The sequence below is a fragment of the Pholcus phalangioides genome, unplaced genomic scaffold, assembly GCF_987345545.1.
Source record: "Pholcus phalangioides strain wild (caught in Gottingen) unplaced genomic scaffold, Ppha-v1.0 ptg000008l_1, whole genome shotgun sequence".
Taxonomy (NCBI): Eukaryota; Metazoa; Arthropoda; class Arachnida; order Araneae; family Pholcidae; genus Pholcus; species Pholcus phalangioides.
Genome location: NW_028301601.1, coordinates 41,475,001 through 41,493,911, shown reverse-complemented (window position 1 = coordinate 41,493,911; position 18,911 = coordinate 41,475,001). Strand labels below are relative to the sequence as shown.

The 18,911-nt window shown below is 40.1% G+C and overlaps 1 protein-coding gene across 4 annotated transcripts in view; it reads left to right on the top strand.

Moving 5' to 3' along the window:
- LOC149084294 (dehydrogenase/reductase SDR family member 7-like) overlaps positions 1–18,911 on the top strand; it is a 164,980-nt gene that overhangs the window by 13,489 nt on the left and 132,580 nt on the right. For all 4 annotated transcript variants that reach the window (XM_089234661.1, XM_089234662.1, XM_089234663.1 and 1 more), the window contains exon 2: positions 317–463. In XM_089234661.1, the coding sequence (XP_089090787.1) occupies positions 317–463 (147 nt within the window). The remainder of the gene's footprint in view (positions 1–316; positions 464–18,911) is intronic.

The following is an 18,911-nucleotide window of genomic DNA, read 5'->3' as shown; positions in this document are numbered from 1 at the left end:
AATAGCATTGAATACATAGAAATTAACTCGAGTATTTATCTTAAGATAGAGTACGATAATGCAATACAATCATTTGTAAGTATAGTTTTCTAGTTGTAAGGTGTAATTTTTGATGGTTTTCGGGGTTTCAATCTTCTGGGGTTTTCATCTCTTTTTTTTAAAAAAAAAACAAACTAGACTATTTTGGGTTGGGAAAAATCAGGCCAACCCCAATACCCATAGTTTAACAAGGTTGGCCTATATTTAAAATTGTACAATGCTTGATATTTACATCAAATCTATTAACAGTATTTAATGTTACTTCCATCATTTTCAGATTTGCGTAACAAAGTTATATGGATTACTGGTGCTTCTAGTGGAATAGGTGAACATCTGTCATACAATTGCATTCACTTAGGCTCTAAACTTGTGATTTCTGGTGTGAATACAGATAGATTAAGAGAAGTCAAAGAAAAATGTCTAGGTAAGAGTGAGATTTTTTTTAAATTGTAAATCGGATATTCTTTTTAAATCCCTGCACTTTGGAACTTATGAATTTGAATTGGGTCCTGATTTTTTTAAATTTAAGTTGAAAAATTTTCATGATGTGATAAATAATATTTATGTTCTATATGAAACATCAGGGCTGTTGCTCTCGTATAATTTATCCAAGAGAAAGAACCCTTTTCTTGTCTTTTCTAATCACTTACATTTTCCATTTCCTCAAGATTGTCTTTAAGGCAGTGTGCTACGAAAAAGTATATGAAAATTAATCTTTTTCATGAGTAGTTATACTTCAATGTCTGACTAATTACCTCTAAAGGTATACAACAGATTCTAAGAACATATGGTCAACTGATATGAGTGTGGCAGCAGGCTGTAATTTTTTTAAATCTTGTAGCTCAGTATCAAACATATTTTATTTTAAAGTAAATTCTTAAATCTCTAGAGATTTTTTTTCTTTTGTTCGGCAAAGATACATGAATTCGTAAAATACATACATTGTTTTTAAGGTTATTTGGAGGTGTATACTAGGGTGGCCTTTATTTTTTGATATTTTAATTTCAATTCACACCCCTCATTTTTTCTCCTTTTGTTCTAAAGAACAATTAGAGATCTCATTTGTTCAAATCGGAGGTTGGAATCCTGTGCCTCATTGCAGTAGCAGTGGGAAGCCAGTGGATGCCAAAGCGCTTAAAGGTAAAGCGTGTTCACTTCAATTGTGAAGCCGGTCATAAACTTGTGCCAAAGCGAGAGGGGTAAAAACTACTACTAAACCACACATGCACCTTATCCCTATTCCTCTGTGGAACTTCTAACAAATTGGTACATGTTGGAATGTCAGTAGTCACTATCTGAGTCAACCACGAGTGAAGTTATGACTTCTAATTTCATAAGTGATGATCAAGATTTAGTTGGCAGTGAGTTGTCACCAAATTACTGGAAGCAAACGTCCATCTAATCAGCAAGTACCATCAGTGCTATTTTATAATTTTCGGGAGGTTAAATTGTCCCTAAATGAAAGTGCCAACTTAGTAGTATGTAAATGCCTCGTTTTAGGAGAAGGCAAAGAATCCGGAATCCTACAAGAATGACACCTCATTGTGTAGAGAAAATTATGAAAATGTACTCTTATATTGGTGCAATCCAACACGCATCCACTGCTGTCGATTTGAGAACGACGACTCGGTTTAGCCCGATTACGTTTTTTTGATTTCATTGCATATGCACAGTCGATTGCTGTTGCGTTAGTCTTTTTCTTTTAGTTGGATTCTACCAGCTTCACTAATTAGTTGTTTCTCAACGTTCAAGAAAGGGAATTCGTCGTCTGCTAAATGATATAGGATATGTTAAATTATATATATTTGTACTAAATTATCGTACTTTTGTGGTAGACGTCAGATCAACGGGAAACAGCACAAAATTTCTGGGATCTTGAATCCCGCATCGTTGACTTCAAGTGGTTTCTCGGCAACTCGTTTGCAAAATATGGCAATCGTCTCATTCTCTGAATCAAATTTCAGCTCAAAAAAATCGTCGATTAAACATGCTAGTCTGGCTCTGGTTGTCGGTTCGAAATTTTCCTTAAAAACTTGCCAAGCTTCTTTTCCACCATTTGTGTTGCTGATTACAGGAAAAATTTTTTGTTCCACACCTTGATAAATTGTGGTGTAACACCGTTGCTTACGCCAAGCAAAGTCTCTTTTGTCTCGTTTTGGAGCATCGTCAGGATATTCTTGAGCTGTGCCCATCACAACAATTGCGATCCACCAGGATAACTTTCATGTCCATTTTCCATGTTGAATAATTGAACTCGTTCAACTTAGGAAAAACAAATCAATCTGAGCAACTTTCAGCCATAATTTATCAATATCTAGAAAAACTTCGCTAGCTATAACATTTACAATTAAACTAGAGCTTTTAGGATTTGGGTGCTCTGGGCCCATAACCTTGTTAAAAAAAATTCAATTCAAATAAAGACACAAATTTTTTCATACTAAAGCACATCTATTTATTTCAAATCCTTAAGCTCAAAGCCTTATCAATCGACATACCCGTATCGGTCTCCGTCTCCATATGATCAGAGTTCACATAATCTTTTTTATACAATCTCACTACGTCATCCGACGCGGTACTTACATTTGCATATCCACTCAATATGGAATTTGATCGAGCAAAAACATGAAAACCAACAGTCTCTCAGCTTTAAAGCTCAAAATGTGAGTCAATTTCTGTTTTAAAAAAAAAAGTCGCCACTGGAAGCAGTAGAAATTACTGTGGTCGATCGTCATTCCGTCAAATAACGATGTTTCATGAAAAAGCGTATCATTCTGGGAGTAAAAAACATTGCATGTCCACCGAATTACGAATGCTAATTTAGAAACTTTGCCGAATAACGAGTGTCGGAAATAATGAGTGTGGAATCGCCAAACATAGTGTTGATTCTTCCAAAATTCTCTCCTATTTTGCAACAATTTCTTTCCGAGTATAAGAGTATGAAAAATTAAAACTTGAAGAATATTTTTAGTCTATTTGAAATACTGCTGTTTTAGACAGCAACTAGTGCCCTCAGTAAGCAAAAATCTTAAATAGACTGGTGCACGCAAAAAAGATGTTGGGGGTGGGGGCAATGCCCCCCAGTGTCAAAGGTGGAGTCGACTGATCTAATGTATATACATATAGACATCATTGTGCCCCCAACAATAATGACCCCCCCGCCCGGACTTCCAAGTCTATCTCCGCCTATGCAGCCGCTCTTTCAAACAAGGTGTCAAAAGCTTGAAACACCAAAAACAAAAAACAAGCTGATGAAAAGATGATTGATAACAGCTATAACATATAAAGATATTTTGTTTCGAAATTGTAAAAAATATTTTTACAATTCTTTTAAAAAATATTTTGTGGATTAAAAAAATAAATTTTTGATCATCTGGGGGGGAAGCCCCTAATTCAGATTCCACCAATAAGCGTTAGGAGGAAGGGGGGGGCAGAGGGCTGACAGGGGGAGGGTGAGGGTTTTGCTGACTTTTTCTGAAAAGAGGAACGAGTCAAAAATTGCTGAAAATCTGCTGACGTAATACTTGAACAGCCCCTTATTATAAAGCATACATGTGCTCAACACATGGCCTGAAAGTGGCCTGCCTCAAGTGGCGCCGGTACACTTACAGATGAATTAAGTGGCTCGTGGCAAATTCTTACTTCAATTGAGTGGCCTGCGGCACATTCCCAGATTGTTTGAGTGAGTGATTTCCGGGGGGAAGCTTTCTTTCTTTCAAACCAAGCACAACTCAGGTCTATTACAATCCATGGGCAATTTACTATCTAGGTAGTTGTGCTGGAAGTGTGTGTGTGTGCCTAACAGTCTGAGTGCATATGTAGTGTTTGATTTTTCAGTGCTGCCATCTATATTTCAGAAGTGAAGTTAGTGATGTGTTATGATTGAATTACATTTGTACTCCTTTGTAGGTCTCTTGCTCTCTATGGAGAGATTTTTTAAAGTGGAGATCAGCTCGCATTCGCGCCTTGAAGTTGGGAACCACAGAAAACCAGCTTCAGCCTTTTGTAATTTTAGCAGTAAAAGTTTGCTATAAATCAATGTATCGGGCCCATAAAAATATCTGCATATTGACCTGCTCCTTGGTTGGGGGCTCTTGGATTTTAGTTGTTGGTAAAATGAATATGAATTACAATTTTTTGTGGTACTCATGGGGTGGGGACTCCAGGCTGGGGACCCTCATGAGGGAAGTTGACCCATTTTGGAAGGGTGCTTGATGAATCTCATTGGTTTTTTTGTTGCTTTAAGATTGTAAAATTCCTTAGTAGCTGGTGCTTTCAAATGCCGCTTTTCATATCACTCTGATGTATGAACCCTGAAGAGTTGCTGCAAATATAAATAATTTTGTAAGAAAAATCTTTGTCAGCTATGGTTTTTATTTTGAATAATTGGAGGGGGAATGAATATCACTTTTAGAATTTTTGGAATTTATGTGATGCTGTTATGAGTTATATTTTTGACTAATACTTGAAGGTTTTAGAACACTGGTGATGACAGAAAGCATGTATGTGGATTTGCTTATTTTATGAATTCTTATGATGCTGGGTAACAAATCAAAACTTGTAATTTTTGAACCACTTCTACATCTATATTTTTGAGAAGAGGGAAAGTTTGTTTGCAAATTGGAAATAAATTTTCATATGTGCCCCGCCCCTTTTTTTATGTAAAACTTGTGTAAGTTATGAAGTTTGCCATGACTCCTTAAAAACTGCTTGAAACTCCTTAAAAACTCCTTACTTTTCATTTTGAAAATTTTGTATGAACCTTGGATTGGTCGTGGCTGGAGAGCTTGGATGTGAGTTCTAAGCATTTGCAGAAACTCTGAAGTGTCAGTTGAGTTGGAATTAGCTCATGCTTGGAAAAACTCACCAGGTAATTGTAAAGTTTCTCTGTATTGTAGTTCTGCAGGTGTTCACCCCAAATCTTGTTTCAGACAGCACTGAAGACCGAGTAGAACTGTAGGTAATGCTTCAGTCCATTTATGGGTTTGATGGCATTTCAATGTGGCTTTGAAAGGGCAATGCCACTCCTCTAGCATACTGTTTGCCTGAGGATGGTATCCAGTTGTCCCCACTCGCTTTGCTTCAATGAATTTGGACAGCTCCCAGAATATCTGCAATTTGAATTGGCAACCTTGATCAGTTGTTACTGTTAAAGGTGTGCCATATTCAGAAATCCAGGTGGAAAGAAAAGCTGCAGCTACCGTGGTTGCTGTTATGTTGCGGAGAGGTACCGTTTCTGGCCATCGTGAAAACAGGTCTATCATTGTCAGGCAATAAGAATATTCATCGAAAATTGGCAGTGAGCCAATGATATCCAGGTGAATATATTGAAATCGTTGGGAAGGTTCTACAAACGATTGTAATGTGGACCTTGTGTGCTTGTGTACTTTGGATCTTTGGCATGGTATGCACACTTTTATCCATTTAGCACAGTCTTTAGCTAGACATGGACAAATGAATCACTTTCTGACCAAATCAATAGTGCGTTTAATTTCTGGGTGTGACAGTTTATGCATATTCCAAAACACATATCAAAAATTTTCTGGAATATAAGGTTAAACAGCACTTTAGCTGCGTCTGAAAAAATACTTTCTTCAGTTGCAAAGCTGATTTGCTTTTTAAAAGTTCCTCTAGTTCTTTATCTCCCTGTTGTTGCTTAGCAATGGCAGTAAAATCGAGAGGTCCAGGAACTGAAATTGCTGTTACACTGTGACAAGATATCAGCGGAAATATTTTGTGATCCAGGAATATAGCAAATGTTCGTTGTGAACTGCGATAGCTGTCTAGGTGAGCATTTTTCACTTTCCTGTCTGTTAAAGCCCTGTGCGTATCCATGTATTGTGATTCGCCGTAGGGAGGCGCTTTGGGAGAGAGTGGGGGGATCGACCTCTCCGGGGAGGGTCTGTCTTTTCTTCTCTCTCTTACAGCGCGCTCCTCAATAAGTTTAAGTTTCGGTTCTCTACTTGAGAGACACGCACATACTTTACGGGGCCTCCGTTCACCCATCTTAATGATTGATTCTAAGCTGTTTTTAAGCAATTAAATTAGTTATTATTGTTACTCCATGATGTTGCGAACTTATGTGCCTCGATTCTCTGTCTCTGGTGAGAACTAGTTAGCTACTGAAAACAAACATACAGTCCACGAAAATACATTGGTCCGTCGGAGAACCGGAGGTAGTGGAAAGACGGCATTCAAACCACTATGGAGCGCATCACCGTCCTAAATAGGAAAAGAGGGACTATCAAGGTGAAAGTCTCACGTCTTGAAGGACAGCTAACTGATGGACATCGTTCAAATTTGCAACAAATTGAGCAGTGTCACTGAAATCGCGGCTGACACCAGAAATCTACGAAGCGACTTCTTTGAAGTGCTCAAGGACGAGGATATAGAAAAAGAGGAAGAAGAACTCCTTTGTCTTGAGGACAGGATAGAAGGAATCAAGGTTCGACTAGATAGACTTCTCTTAGATGAAGTGAGCATAGGCTCAAACAGAATCATCTGGGAAGGTTCAAGGCAGGCGAGGGCTACAAATGAAACTCCCTGAGATCCAGTTAGCCAAATTTCCTGGTTCATTCGAAGAGTGGAACACATTCAAGTGCCACTTTACTGCGGTCATCGGCAACAACGGTGGACTTTCGGATGAACAGAAACTGCTTTACCTACGATCATCGCTAGAAGGAGAGGCAAAACATGTGGAAACGCCAGATGATACCTACTCATCACTGATGAAGGTCTTGGAAATGAGATATGAAAACAAGCGATTCATAGTGAACAGCCACATCAATGCCATTATATGTTTCCAGAGGCTAGAAAGAGAATCCTTGAAGGATCTCCGAAAGCTAGTGGATGAACTTCCCAAACATCTTAGAGCACTGAAGCTCGTCGGATTGGGGACCGACAAGCTCTCAGAGTCGCTTCTGATAAACATCGTGCTTCAAAGGGTTGACAAGGAAACAAGAAAGAGTTACGAAATGTCCTTATCTTCCAATGAAGTGCCCGAGTGGAAGGACTTTCTAGAATTTCTCCAAAAACGTTGCGCTGTGCTAGAGAATATCGAAAGATCAAACATCGATTCTTCTTCGGTAAGAGTGAAAGCACCAAAATATGCCGGAGGAGTAAAAAATTTGGTGTTGGAGACAAAAGAGCGCGAATCTTGCCTAGTTTGCTCCGGAAAGCATGCAATTTACAAATGCCGGAAATTTCTGAACATGCCAACGGGGGAACGCTTTCATTTAGTGAGAGGGAAAGGTCTATGTTTCAATTGCCTCTCGAATTCACATCGCATAGCCGGTTGTCAAGCAAGAAGTTGCAGCCGGTAAGACAGAAAAGATCACACCCTTCTCCATAGGCAAGAACTAAGCGACAATACGTCAAAAGGGAAAAAAGAAAGTGAAAGAGGTCAGGAGGAGAAACAGGACAGCGAAGAGAAAAAGATGACCCCTTCAGCTGAGTTCGACCCTCCAAGTTCAACATCGGGGTGTTTTGTTTCGGATAGCTGCAAGCAAACGCTATTGTCCACGGTGGTGATAAGCATCATGGATATCAACGGGGAAAGGAGACCCTGTAGAGCACTTCTCGATTCTGCCTCACAATCGAATTTTATTACCATCTCATGTGCAAGATCGCTGGGGCTGAAAGAAGAAAGAACACATATATCTGCGTCCGGGTTGAACGGAGCAACAAACATCATCAGCAGGAAAATACGAGCTACGATTGTTAACGAGGAGAGAATTTCTGAGGAGATAGAGCTGCTTTTAGTTCCGAAGATCACTGGTTTAACTCCAATGAGGCCTGTCAACGTTGCCTCCTTCCGTCTTCCAAACCACATAAAGTATGCGAACGCCAATTTTCATTCTCCTGGAAAGATTGATGTATTGTTCGGAGCGGAGAACTTCCAATGGATAAGGGAGGGAAGAGTAAATTTAAATTCCGGGCTGTTAATCCAAGAAACCATTTTCGGCTGGATCGCCACTGGCAGAGTCCCACAAGATGGGAATAATATTTCTATGTGTCACTTGCTGACAGAATCCTTAGAGAAAAACTTGAAGAAATTCTGGGAAATAGAAGAGGTGAATGACCTCTCCCCTTGCCTTAGTCCCGAATCCATTCAATGCGAAGAAGATTTTTTGCGTAACTACTCCCGCAACAACGATGGTAGATTCATTGTCAAGATGCCGCTGAAGGTAGACGAAAATGCTCATCTTGGACATTCAAGGAGGAACGCTGAGAGATGTCTCAATTCTCTGTGGAGACGTTTCGAAAAAGATCCATATCTCAAAAAATTGTATGTGGACTTCATGACGGAGTATAAGGAGCTACATCACATGAGTGAGGTTACCGATGAAGGTGAGACAAGCAAGGTGTATTATCTGCCTCATCATGGAGTCTACCGGCCGGAAAAAAGTACAACAAAGCTACGGGTTGTATTCAACACATCGAGCCCTACATCCACAGGTGTGTCACTGAATGGCATGATGCCCAAGGGTCCAGTAGTGCAAGATGATCTATTCTCAATTTTGCTCAGATTCAGATCGCACAAGTATGCATTCACAGCGGACATCGAAAAGATGTACCAGCAAATATTGGTGGACGCAACCCAACGAGACTTGCTGAGAATTCTATGGAAAGATTCTCCTCAAGGTCCCAACAAAATGTTCCAACTGAACACCGTCACATATGGCACGTCCAGTGCCCCTTTCCTAGCAACTAGGACCCTTGTGCAATTAGCGCGGGATGAGGGAATGCGATTTCCTTTGGCAGCAAACTGTTTGCTCAGTGATTTCTACGTCGATGATGTCCTAAGTGGTGCATCGAGTCTGGAAATAGCCAAGAAGTTGCAAATGGAGCTGATAGAGCTACTCCAGTGTGCACAAATGAACTTGCGCAAGTGGTGTGTGAATGTGGAAGACTTGATGCCTGCATCATCAACCTACAGTGCCCAGGATTATCCAGTGCCAGACGGAGCCGAGTCTACTGTGAAGACCTTGGGACTCTGTTGGAACTCCACTCAGGACTACTTCTCATTCAAGGTAACCTTTAAATCTTCTCAGTACACAAAGCGATCTGTATTATCTGGAATCGCTACTATATTTGACCCTCTTGGCCTTATCGGCCCCGTCGTTGCTAAGGGAAAAATATTCATGCAAAAACTATGGCTACTTAAACTTGATTGGAATGAGCATTTGCCTCACCCCCATGCTAGAGAGTGGCATAAATACATTTCGGAGTTGCACGAAATAGAGACCTTTCGAATTTCCAGATTCGTTGGCATAAATCCTGAAAATACGGTTGAGTTGCATGGGTTCGCAGATGCATCTCAAAACGCTTATGGCGCAGCTGTTTACATCAGATGCATTTCTCGTTCAGGTGACATAACCGTCAGGCTGTTGTGTAGTAAGTCTAGGGTTGCACCCTTGAAATCGCTTACAATACCAAGATTAGAGCTATGCGCAGCATTGCTATTGTCCAAATTGATTCGTAAATCAACAGTAGCATTACCATGGTTCGTACGGTCCTTGAAAACCTTGAAAAGTCCTTGAAAAAAAAAAGTTCATTTTCAAGGCCTTGAAAATAAATAAGAGTCCTTGAAAAAGAAATTTTTTTTTAAGAATTCTGTGAGAGTCCTTGAAAAATTTGTGTTTTTCGAAATAGTTTTCGCCACTTTTTTTTTACTTCGTAAGAGACGTCCTTAAAAAAGTGCAAAGCACAGGGAAAAAGCCTTAGTAGCCAATAACCCTAGATAATTGGATTTAAAGCACGTTTTTCCCCATTATTATAAAGCCGGGTTTTCGTAGGAGCAGGTTTTTTGTGCCGCGTGCAAAGTGAATCGCCCAGCGTGACATGCCGTCCACTCACCAATAATAAGAAAACAAGTTCGACTGTTTTCCTAGAGAGCGCAACAAGCCTCACACGGCAGTGTTTTACGTCGGGCGTGATTGGCCGACTGTTTCTGGAGGAGTCAAATGCGTTGTGCGCCACTCGTTTTACCGATCTTCTTTTCATTTTTGTTTTCTTTCACTTCCCTTCAAACCGGAGCATGCAGATGACAGAGTAGCTGATAGCAGGGCCGTGAGCTGATGCGCCACGGTAGGAATACACAAACGCGTAGTGTGATTATGTAAAACGTTTCTGTCGACGCGAAATGATACAGTTCGGTTCATGCGGCGCCAAAAACCTATGTTGGAATGTTTTTTCCCTTTTTATTCTCTGTGCACGTGGAACCGCTCGGCCCGACGCAATATGTAAATCGCTGACGGCATGCTCTCACCCTCACGGGAGCTCGGCTTTGTACTGTAGGCTGGTTTTTTTTCCGCGTCTATGTCGGGATTGTTTTTTTTCTCCCTGAGATTGCCGGTTGTTATTTGTCGGCCGTTTTATTTATTTATTTCTTTTATGATCGTAAATGATCTTGTTTTTTTTCCTTGCAACTTTTATGGAATAAAAGCTAGAGTTCAAAATGAACTTCCGATCGTTGTTTTTTTTCTTCAGCTCAGTCGCCACGCTCTGGTCCCCAACAAGCAATACCTCCTCCTAGAGTAGAAGTCCTTCTGCTCTAGAAGGTATTGCAACAACCCACTTCTAGGAAAACCCGGCTTTATGGTAGCATGTATCCTGTGATCGTATGTAGACGTATTTGGAGTCGTTGGAAGTCATTAAACTTTTGTACAAGGTATTTTTTCTGGAGGACTTGAGAAATCAATATCTTAATAAAAAAGTGTCATAATTTTTGCCGAAATAATTTCAGCCTTTCGGTCCGTAAGTGAGCGAAGCTTCCTCTGATTACTGTCAACTATTGGTCGTAGATTGACTTGGAAGTCTGGGGGGGGGGAACACGATGATGATGTCAATTCATATATGCATATATACATTAGATCAGTCAACTTCACATCCCCCCCCCCCCCCGTATCTCCGCACATGCTGTCTAAGGTTGTATAAGGTTCTTTAAAGAAAGAAAACAAAAAATGAGTAACAAGTGTGTGTACTTTTAATTACTTGTGTGGCTGAAAAATCCCTTCTATCAAGATTGGTTGCTGAGTGTGCCAGACAAAAATGTCGCCAAATGCAAGCTGTACTTCAATGGGTGAATCGGCGCTGAAATCCATTGAGCTTATATTACTGGAGGGAGTATGACGCAGGGCCATAACTAGGATTTTTGTATTGTCTTGCCGCCCCCACCAATTCGGAATTCGATAATTTTATAACGGTGTTCACCTAAAAATTGCCACCTGGGGCAGTTACCCCCCCCCCCCCTCCCGCGTTCTAGTACCGCCGCTGGTATGACGTCAGTGGTCTACATAATTACTTGGAAGATCACGTGACGCGTTGAATGTCGGCGCATCTCCGTTATTTTCTAATGGCATCCATAGTTGTTTAAAGGAGTTTAAAACAATAAATGAAAGAAATAATTTCAGTATCGATGATATGGTTCCAAAATTAATGAAAGAGATAGTTCCAGAATTAATGAACGAAAAAATTACAGAATTAATGAAAGAAAGAATTACAGAATTATTGAAATATAATTCCAAAATTAATGAAATATAATTCCAAAATTAATGAAATATAATTCCAGAATTAATGAAATATAATTCCAGAATTAATGAAATAATTTTAGAATCAATAAAAGAATTCAGCATTAGCGAAAGAAACAAATCCAGAATTGATGAAAGCAATTATTCCAAAAGTTATGAAAAATTATTCCAGAATTGATGAAAAAATTCCAGAATTAATGAAAGAAATTATTCCAGCATTAATGAAATAAATAAATTCAGAATTAATGAAAGAAATAATTTAATCTTTATCTTTAGAAGAGTTCTTTTTTTTAGTCTTTAAAAGGAAATTAATTGCAATATTTGTAAGTTTTACCTTGAAAAGTGCTTGAATAGTCCTTGAATTTTTTTTCGTTGGAAGAGTACGAACCATGATTACGAATTTCCTTCGGAAGAGTTATGTTGTGGTCAGATTCCACTATTGCTTTGGCCTGGATCGACACTTTGGCACAGCAGTTGAAGACCTTCGTTGCGAATCGAGTATCAAGCATACAGGAGCTTACCAAGGAATATCATTGGGGTCATGTCTCTTCGTCCCAGAATCCTGCAGATCTTGTATCTCGAGGCGCAAACCCTAAAGAATTGCTTGATAATTCACTGTGGTGGAATGGACCTGAATTTTTGATGCAACACATTGATGTTCCTCTCCATGATTGTGAAGATAGTGTTACAGATGCTTCGTACTTGAAGGAATTAAAACCGATTACGGGCACCACACTGACCATTGTCAACGACGAAAAATTGTTAGATTATGTCCTGAATCTGTCTAATAACTATTGCAAGCTTGTGAGAATTGTTGGATACATTCTCAGATTTGTACACAATTGCAGAAACAATGGTTCTTATCGAAGTGGGCCCATTTCAAGTAATGAATATAAAGAAGCAGAAACTACACTGTTGCGCTGGATTTAGCTTAAGGAGTTCTCGCAAGAAATAAATCGTTTGAAAAATAGTAAATCTCGTCACCTCAATGGGTGTTTGAAAACCCTTAATCCGTTTATTGATGACAAAAACCTTCTTCGCGTCGGAGGGCGACTCCTCCATTCTTCATTAGATTTCGATCAAAGACATCAAATCATTCTTCCAGCGAAGAATAAGTTAACTGTTCTAATTTTTGAATTTTTCCGTAAGAAGTACCATCACATCGGGCCGCAAACATTGCTGTATTATGCGAGACAAAGATTTTGGCCGATTAATGGAAGGAATTTGGCCAGAAAGGTCGCTCACAATTGTGTTGCGTGTGTAAAACAGAAACCAGTGGTGGTAGAGCAGTTGATGGGAAACCCTCCACCGGAAAGGGTTAATATGAGCTCACCATTCACCAGCACCGGCGTAGATTTCTGTGGTCCTTTCTTCGTTGAGTATAGGTGTCAGAGAAAAGGTGCTCTTCATAAGGTTTATGTGGCAATATTTGTGTGCATGGCCACCAAGGCTATTCATATTGAGATGGTTTGTGATCTAACATCGGAAGCATTTGTGTCAACCCTAAAGAGATTCTTTGCCCGACGTGGCAAAGGCAAAACACTATTTTCGGACAATGCCACAAATTTTGTCGGCACCCAACGAGAAATAACGAGACTTCACAACCTGGTGAAGCACCCAGACGTCACATTGGGAAATTTTCTCGTCTCAGATGGAATACGTTGGAGATTCCTCCCACCCAGGGCCCCACATTTCGGTGGGTTATGGGAGGCTGGAGTCAAATCATTCAAACATCATTTGAGGAGGGCAGTGAGCAACTCTCATTTCACCTATGAGGAATTCACGACAGTTATTACCGAAATTGAAGGTATCCTCAACTCTCGTCCCCTCACCCCAATTTCATCGGATATCAATGATTTTGAAGCCTTGACTCCTGGGCATTTCCTAATCGGGCGCCCAATAAATGCTATGCCCGAACCTGAGCTTATCTGTGTTTCCGAGAATAGACTTTCTAGGTGGCAGAGAGTGGAAAGGGTAACTCAGTTGATCTGGAAAAGGTGGAGTTCTGATTACCTAAGTCATTTCCAGTAACGTAACAAGTGGCAATTTGTGAAGGACAATGTCAAGCCAGGAATGATGGTCATCTTGAAGGAAGACAACCTTCCCAAGTGCAATTGGATCCTTGGGAGAATACTAGATGTAATCCCTGGACGCGATGGCTGCATCAGAGTAGCTAACGTGCGTACGGCCCAAGGCACAGTCAAAAGACCTGTTTCTAAACTGTGCATTCTTCCCGTAGTTATCAGCACCAATTGGAATTACTAGTGTAAATATTGCAAACATTTTATTTAATTCATTGTGCACTTCGCATTGATTCGTATTTACCTTTAAATTGCACATGTCATATGTTTACATAATTTGAATTCATCTGCAACTTATGTATAGTATGCAAATCATTAGTATGCATAGAGTGCAAATTATTATGTTAGTATTTTTCGTATGATAATCGTTAGTATGTTGTACAGTTCAAGTGTAGAGTAATGTGATAAGTAATTTGAATATGTTGAAATATAAATATTTCAAGGCCGGGCGGTATGTTAAAGCCCGTGCGTATCCATGTATTGTGATTCGCCGTAGGGAGGCGTTTTGGTAGAGTGTGGGGGGATCGACCTCTCCGGGGAGGGTCGGTCTTTTCTTCTCTCTCTTACAGCGCGCTGCTCAATAAGTTTAAGTTTGGGTTCTCTACTTGAGAGACGCACATACTTTACGGGGCCTCCGTTCGCCCATCTTAATGATTGTTTTTAAGCAATTAAATTAGTTATTATTGTTACTCCATAGTGTTGCGAACTTATGTGCCTCAATTCTGTCTCTGGTAAGAACTAGTTAGCTACTGGAAACAAACATACAGTCCACGAAAATACACTGTCGAAACGTATAGCACAGTGGTTTATGACAACTGAAAAGTATAAACTCACAATCTTCGAGCATGTATCTGAAAAATTTTATGGAAGAGTATGCTGCAAGAAGTTTGCGATTGTATGCGCTATACTGTGTTTCGGTGGGAGAAAGTTTACCTGAGGAAAAACCAAGCAGTTGAAGACCATTGTCCATCACCTGGTTCAGTGCACCACCTATAGCATAGTCTGAAACATCTACGTGTAGAGCTAACTGGGCAGATGGGGATGGATGTGCTAGCAATGCAGCATCAGCTAGTAGCTTTTTACAATCTTCAAATGCTTCCAAAGTTGATGCAGATCACTCAATTTTTATTTTGTCTTTTCTTTTTTTCGTAGAACAATTCAATAGATTATGCAGTGATGCATGTGGTAGGAAACGGCGATAAAATTTATGAGACCTTAGAATTTATGCAATTGCTCTATTGTTTCCGGTTATTTGAAATCAAGTACATCTTGTACTTTGTCTGGACGAGGTGTGATACCAGATGGTTTGATCACATGTCCTAGGAATTCGAGCTCAGAAACGCCAAATATGCATTTTGACACATTTAAAACTAAGCCATGCTGTTGAAGATGTTGGAATATTTGTTTTAAATGAATTTCGTGTTCTTCGGCATTTTCAGAAAAGCATAGAATGTCATCAAGATATACATAGCAGAATGGTGTACCCTGTAATACTTCATGCATAAACCGCATAAAAGTTTGAGCTGCATTTATGAGACCGAAGCTCAGTCTTGTATACTCGAATAAACCCCAAGGGGTAGTGATTGCGGTTTTTGGTATATCTTCCTCTGCAATGCTAATTTGATGGTACGCCTTGAAGATGTCTAGTCTAGCAAAAATAGACTTACCGTGCAATTCTTGGGAAAAGTCTTGAATGTGTGGCCTCAGGGTATTGGCAAGTTCCAGTGCGGCTAGAGGATCGGGACAAAACGGCATTTATAACCGATTCTGGAATGTACCGATTTAAGGTAATGCCCTTTGGACTCAACAATGCCCCGGCCACGTTCCAACGCATGATGACTACAATCCTGGGCCACTTAGTCGGTAAGTGTGCCGATTTTTATTTGGATGACATTGTCGTTTACAGTTCGAATTTTGAGGAACATTTACAAAACTTAAAAACAGAATTTTCATGTTTGGGAAAAGCAGGCTTAACTCTTAAGCCAGACAAATGTAATCTCTATAAAAAAAATTTGGAATATCTAGGTCTTTGTTTGACCAAAGAAGGATGGCACGTAAAACAGGACCAAACAGACGCCATTTTGAGTTTTTCTAGGCCTAAAACAGTAAAACAGGTGCAACGTTTTCTGGGACTCTGCGGGTGGTACCGGCAATTTGTTCCCCATTTTGGTGATGTCGCTAACCCCCTTTACGGCCTGACAAAAAAAGGGCAAAGGTTCAAATGGGACAAAATACACCAACAGGCGTTCGAAAAATTGAAACATCTCTTGTCTTGTGCTCCCGTTCTAACCACAAGAAAAAAAGATTGTGCCTTAAAAATTTACACAGATGCCTCAGGAATTGGGCTTGGAGCCATTTTGCAGCAAGTTGAGCCTGACGGGGAAAAGTCGTTAGCCTATGCCAGTCGTACCTTGAATTCAGCAGAAAAAAATTATTCGGTAACAGAACAGGAGGGACTCGCTGTTATATGGGCGTGTAATAAATTTCGAGCCTGGTTTTCAGGAGAACCTGTTACTATAGTAACAGATCACAGGGCAGTCGCCTGGTATTTTGAGGCTAAACAATTGAAGGGGAGGTTAAGCCGATGGGCTCAATTACTACAGGAATATCCTTTAAAGTTTGAATATAGAAAAGGTTCGACCATGCAGGCCCCTGATGCCCTGTCCAGAATGCCCGCTGTTGTCACCGTCGAAACTGATTTTGAGGAAAAAATTGATAATAAATTATATTTGTTCTCGTTTTTGGATTTACCTGAGTTAATTGTTCAACAGAAAAAAAATTACCAAGATATTATACAGTATTTTAATGATAAATCTGTCGGAAGACCAAAAATTGATGAAAAAATTGAAAGGTATTACCTTTTCGAAAATCAAAAATTGTTTTTTAGATTCAGGAATAAAAAATTGCTAGTAATTCCTCCACCATGTAGAGAGAAATTTTTGACTGAAATGCACATGCATCCCATTTCAGGTCACATGGGAGTCAATAAAACTCTTCAGCGATGCCGACAACGCGCGTTCTGGCCCGGTATGCGTAAAGATATTAAAAAATTTGTCCTGTCCTGTAAAAAATGCCAAACATGCAAATTCGACAATACGAGGCGATGGGGAGGCATGGTGTCAACCTCGGTTGATCATCCAGGAGAAATGGTTGGGATTGACACCATGGGTCCCTTTCCCGTTTCTTCCAGAGGGAACGTGCATCTGTTAGTCGTCGTCGATTATTTCACAAAGTGGGTAGAGTTATTTCCACTAAGACGAATTACGACAAGTGCAGTTGCTAAAAAGTTTGTTCATGAGTACTGTATGAGATATGGCTTTCCAAAAAGATTAGTTTCCGATAATGGTTCTTGTTTTATATCAAACCTTATGAGGGAAACTTGTAGTAAAGTTCTCCAGGTCAAGCAAAGGTTCACAACCCCCTATCATCCTCAATCAAACCTTACAGTGAGATTTAATAAGACAATTAAACAGATGATCTCCTGTTATGTTGGTGATAAACATAAAGACTGGGACAAAAATTTAACCTTTTTTGGTCTTGCTATTAGGTCGGTTCCCTCGGAAACTACGGGTCAGTCGCCAGCTAAATTGTTTCTTGGTAGAGAATTAGTTTTACCATTTGACTGGGCTATGGACATACCGGTTTGGGAAAGGGTGAGTTTGCCCGAAAACTTACTTAAGCAAGTTAAGGAAAATGTCAAAAAACAACAAAGGAGACAAAAAAGATATGACAAAAAAAGATTATTGCACACCTTTAATCAGGATGATTTGGTATTAAGGAGAACGCATTTCCGTTCTAGTGCGCAAGGCAATGTTATGGCGAAGTTGAAACCACGATGGGACGGCCCGTGTAGAGTCCTGGAAAAAATTTCACCTATTGTCTACTTGATAGTGGATTTATCCAATGATAATGTCTATAAAGTCAATGCTTGTGACTTGAAAAAATTCGTTAGTAGTGACCAAATCGTTCTTGAGCCTGTCCCGCAGTCACCTGAGAGTAGAGAGGTCCTTGAACAACACACTTCCAATAATCCGAGTCGACATCATGTTTCACAAACGCCCTTAATTAGTGCTAATTGCACTAACTCTAGTACGTCCTTTAACCGGCAAAATCCCGAGGAGGACACCACTCCTAAGATGGTGAAAACGAATTTCATTAAATCTTCCGTAGGTTACTCTAAGTTTTTGGTTCCGATTCAGAGAGGGTGGCAGAGGGTTCTCGTTAAGAGGAAAAAAGAACCTCGTATTGACGTCTATTATTACTCTTCCGAAGGGACAAAATTCAGAAGCAGTGTTGAAATTTCGCGATACTTACAAAATCGGGATACTGATTTGGCTGTCGATAACTTTTCCTTTAGTGGGAAGTTTAATATACCAGGTGATATGTTAACATAGTTTTTGCAAGTATTTCTGTAAATTAACTTTTTTTAACCTATAGAATTTTTTTTTTGGGAAAAATTCTTCCGTGGTGAGGGGGAATGTAACGTATCGGGATCCGATCCTTCTACGTTAATGGTGATCTTGTCGTTATGTGGGAAATTCCTTCTTACTTTAGACCCCAGGGACCTCTCAGTTACCGGAAACCACCCGAGGACCCACTGGCGAACCGGTAAGGGCCAGAGTGTTCGATTAGTTCGGCAGTCGGCGGGTGGGGTCTTTCGGCTGTCGAACGAGAACGGGCCAGAGGTCGGGCTACTGATGTCCCACATAAATTAATTTCCCTCATGACGACGATGCCGCTATTTTCGTGGAGGGGTTTGATCCAATATATGTATAGTTGGGCGAGGCTTAGCCCAGTTTAAATTAATTTTTTTTATTGAAGAACCTCCCGGGGGAGTTGTTGCAAGTCTCGTTGTGCGGATACGAAAATATAGTGTTGTACTCACTTATTTTCGGCGGGGGGCTGCAGACCTCCGTCGGAACAATTCATTTCATATTGTTATGTTAGTAATGTTGACATAATCGGGAGAGTCTGATCAGCTCTCCGGATTGTGTCATGTTGCCAGATTCCAATGTAATTAAATTGCAATGTTTATAATAGTGACGCACGAATATGCAAATTCGATATTTTTGTTGAGGCGAAAAGGCCATGCGAGGACATGTGGTCCCAAACTTCTTGTAAAAGGGGAGTATAAATTCCTCCCTCTGTGTCTCTCACATTGCGTTCGTCTAATCTTGTTCTGTTCAACTGAAGCCCTCTAGTAGGACGGTTCACCGTCTTACTACCGTATCTATTGGCCTTAGGCTGAATTGTTAAAATGCAA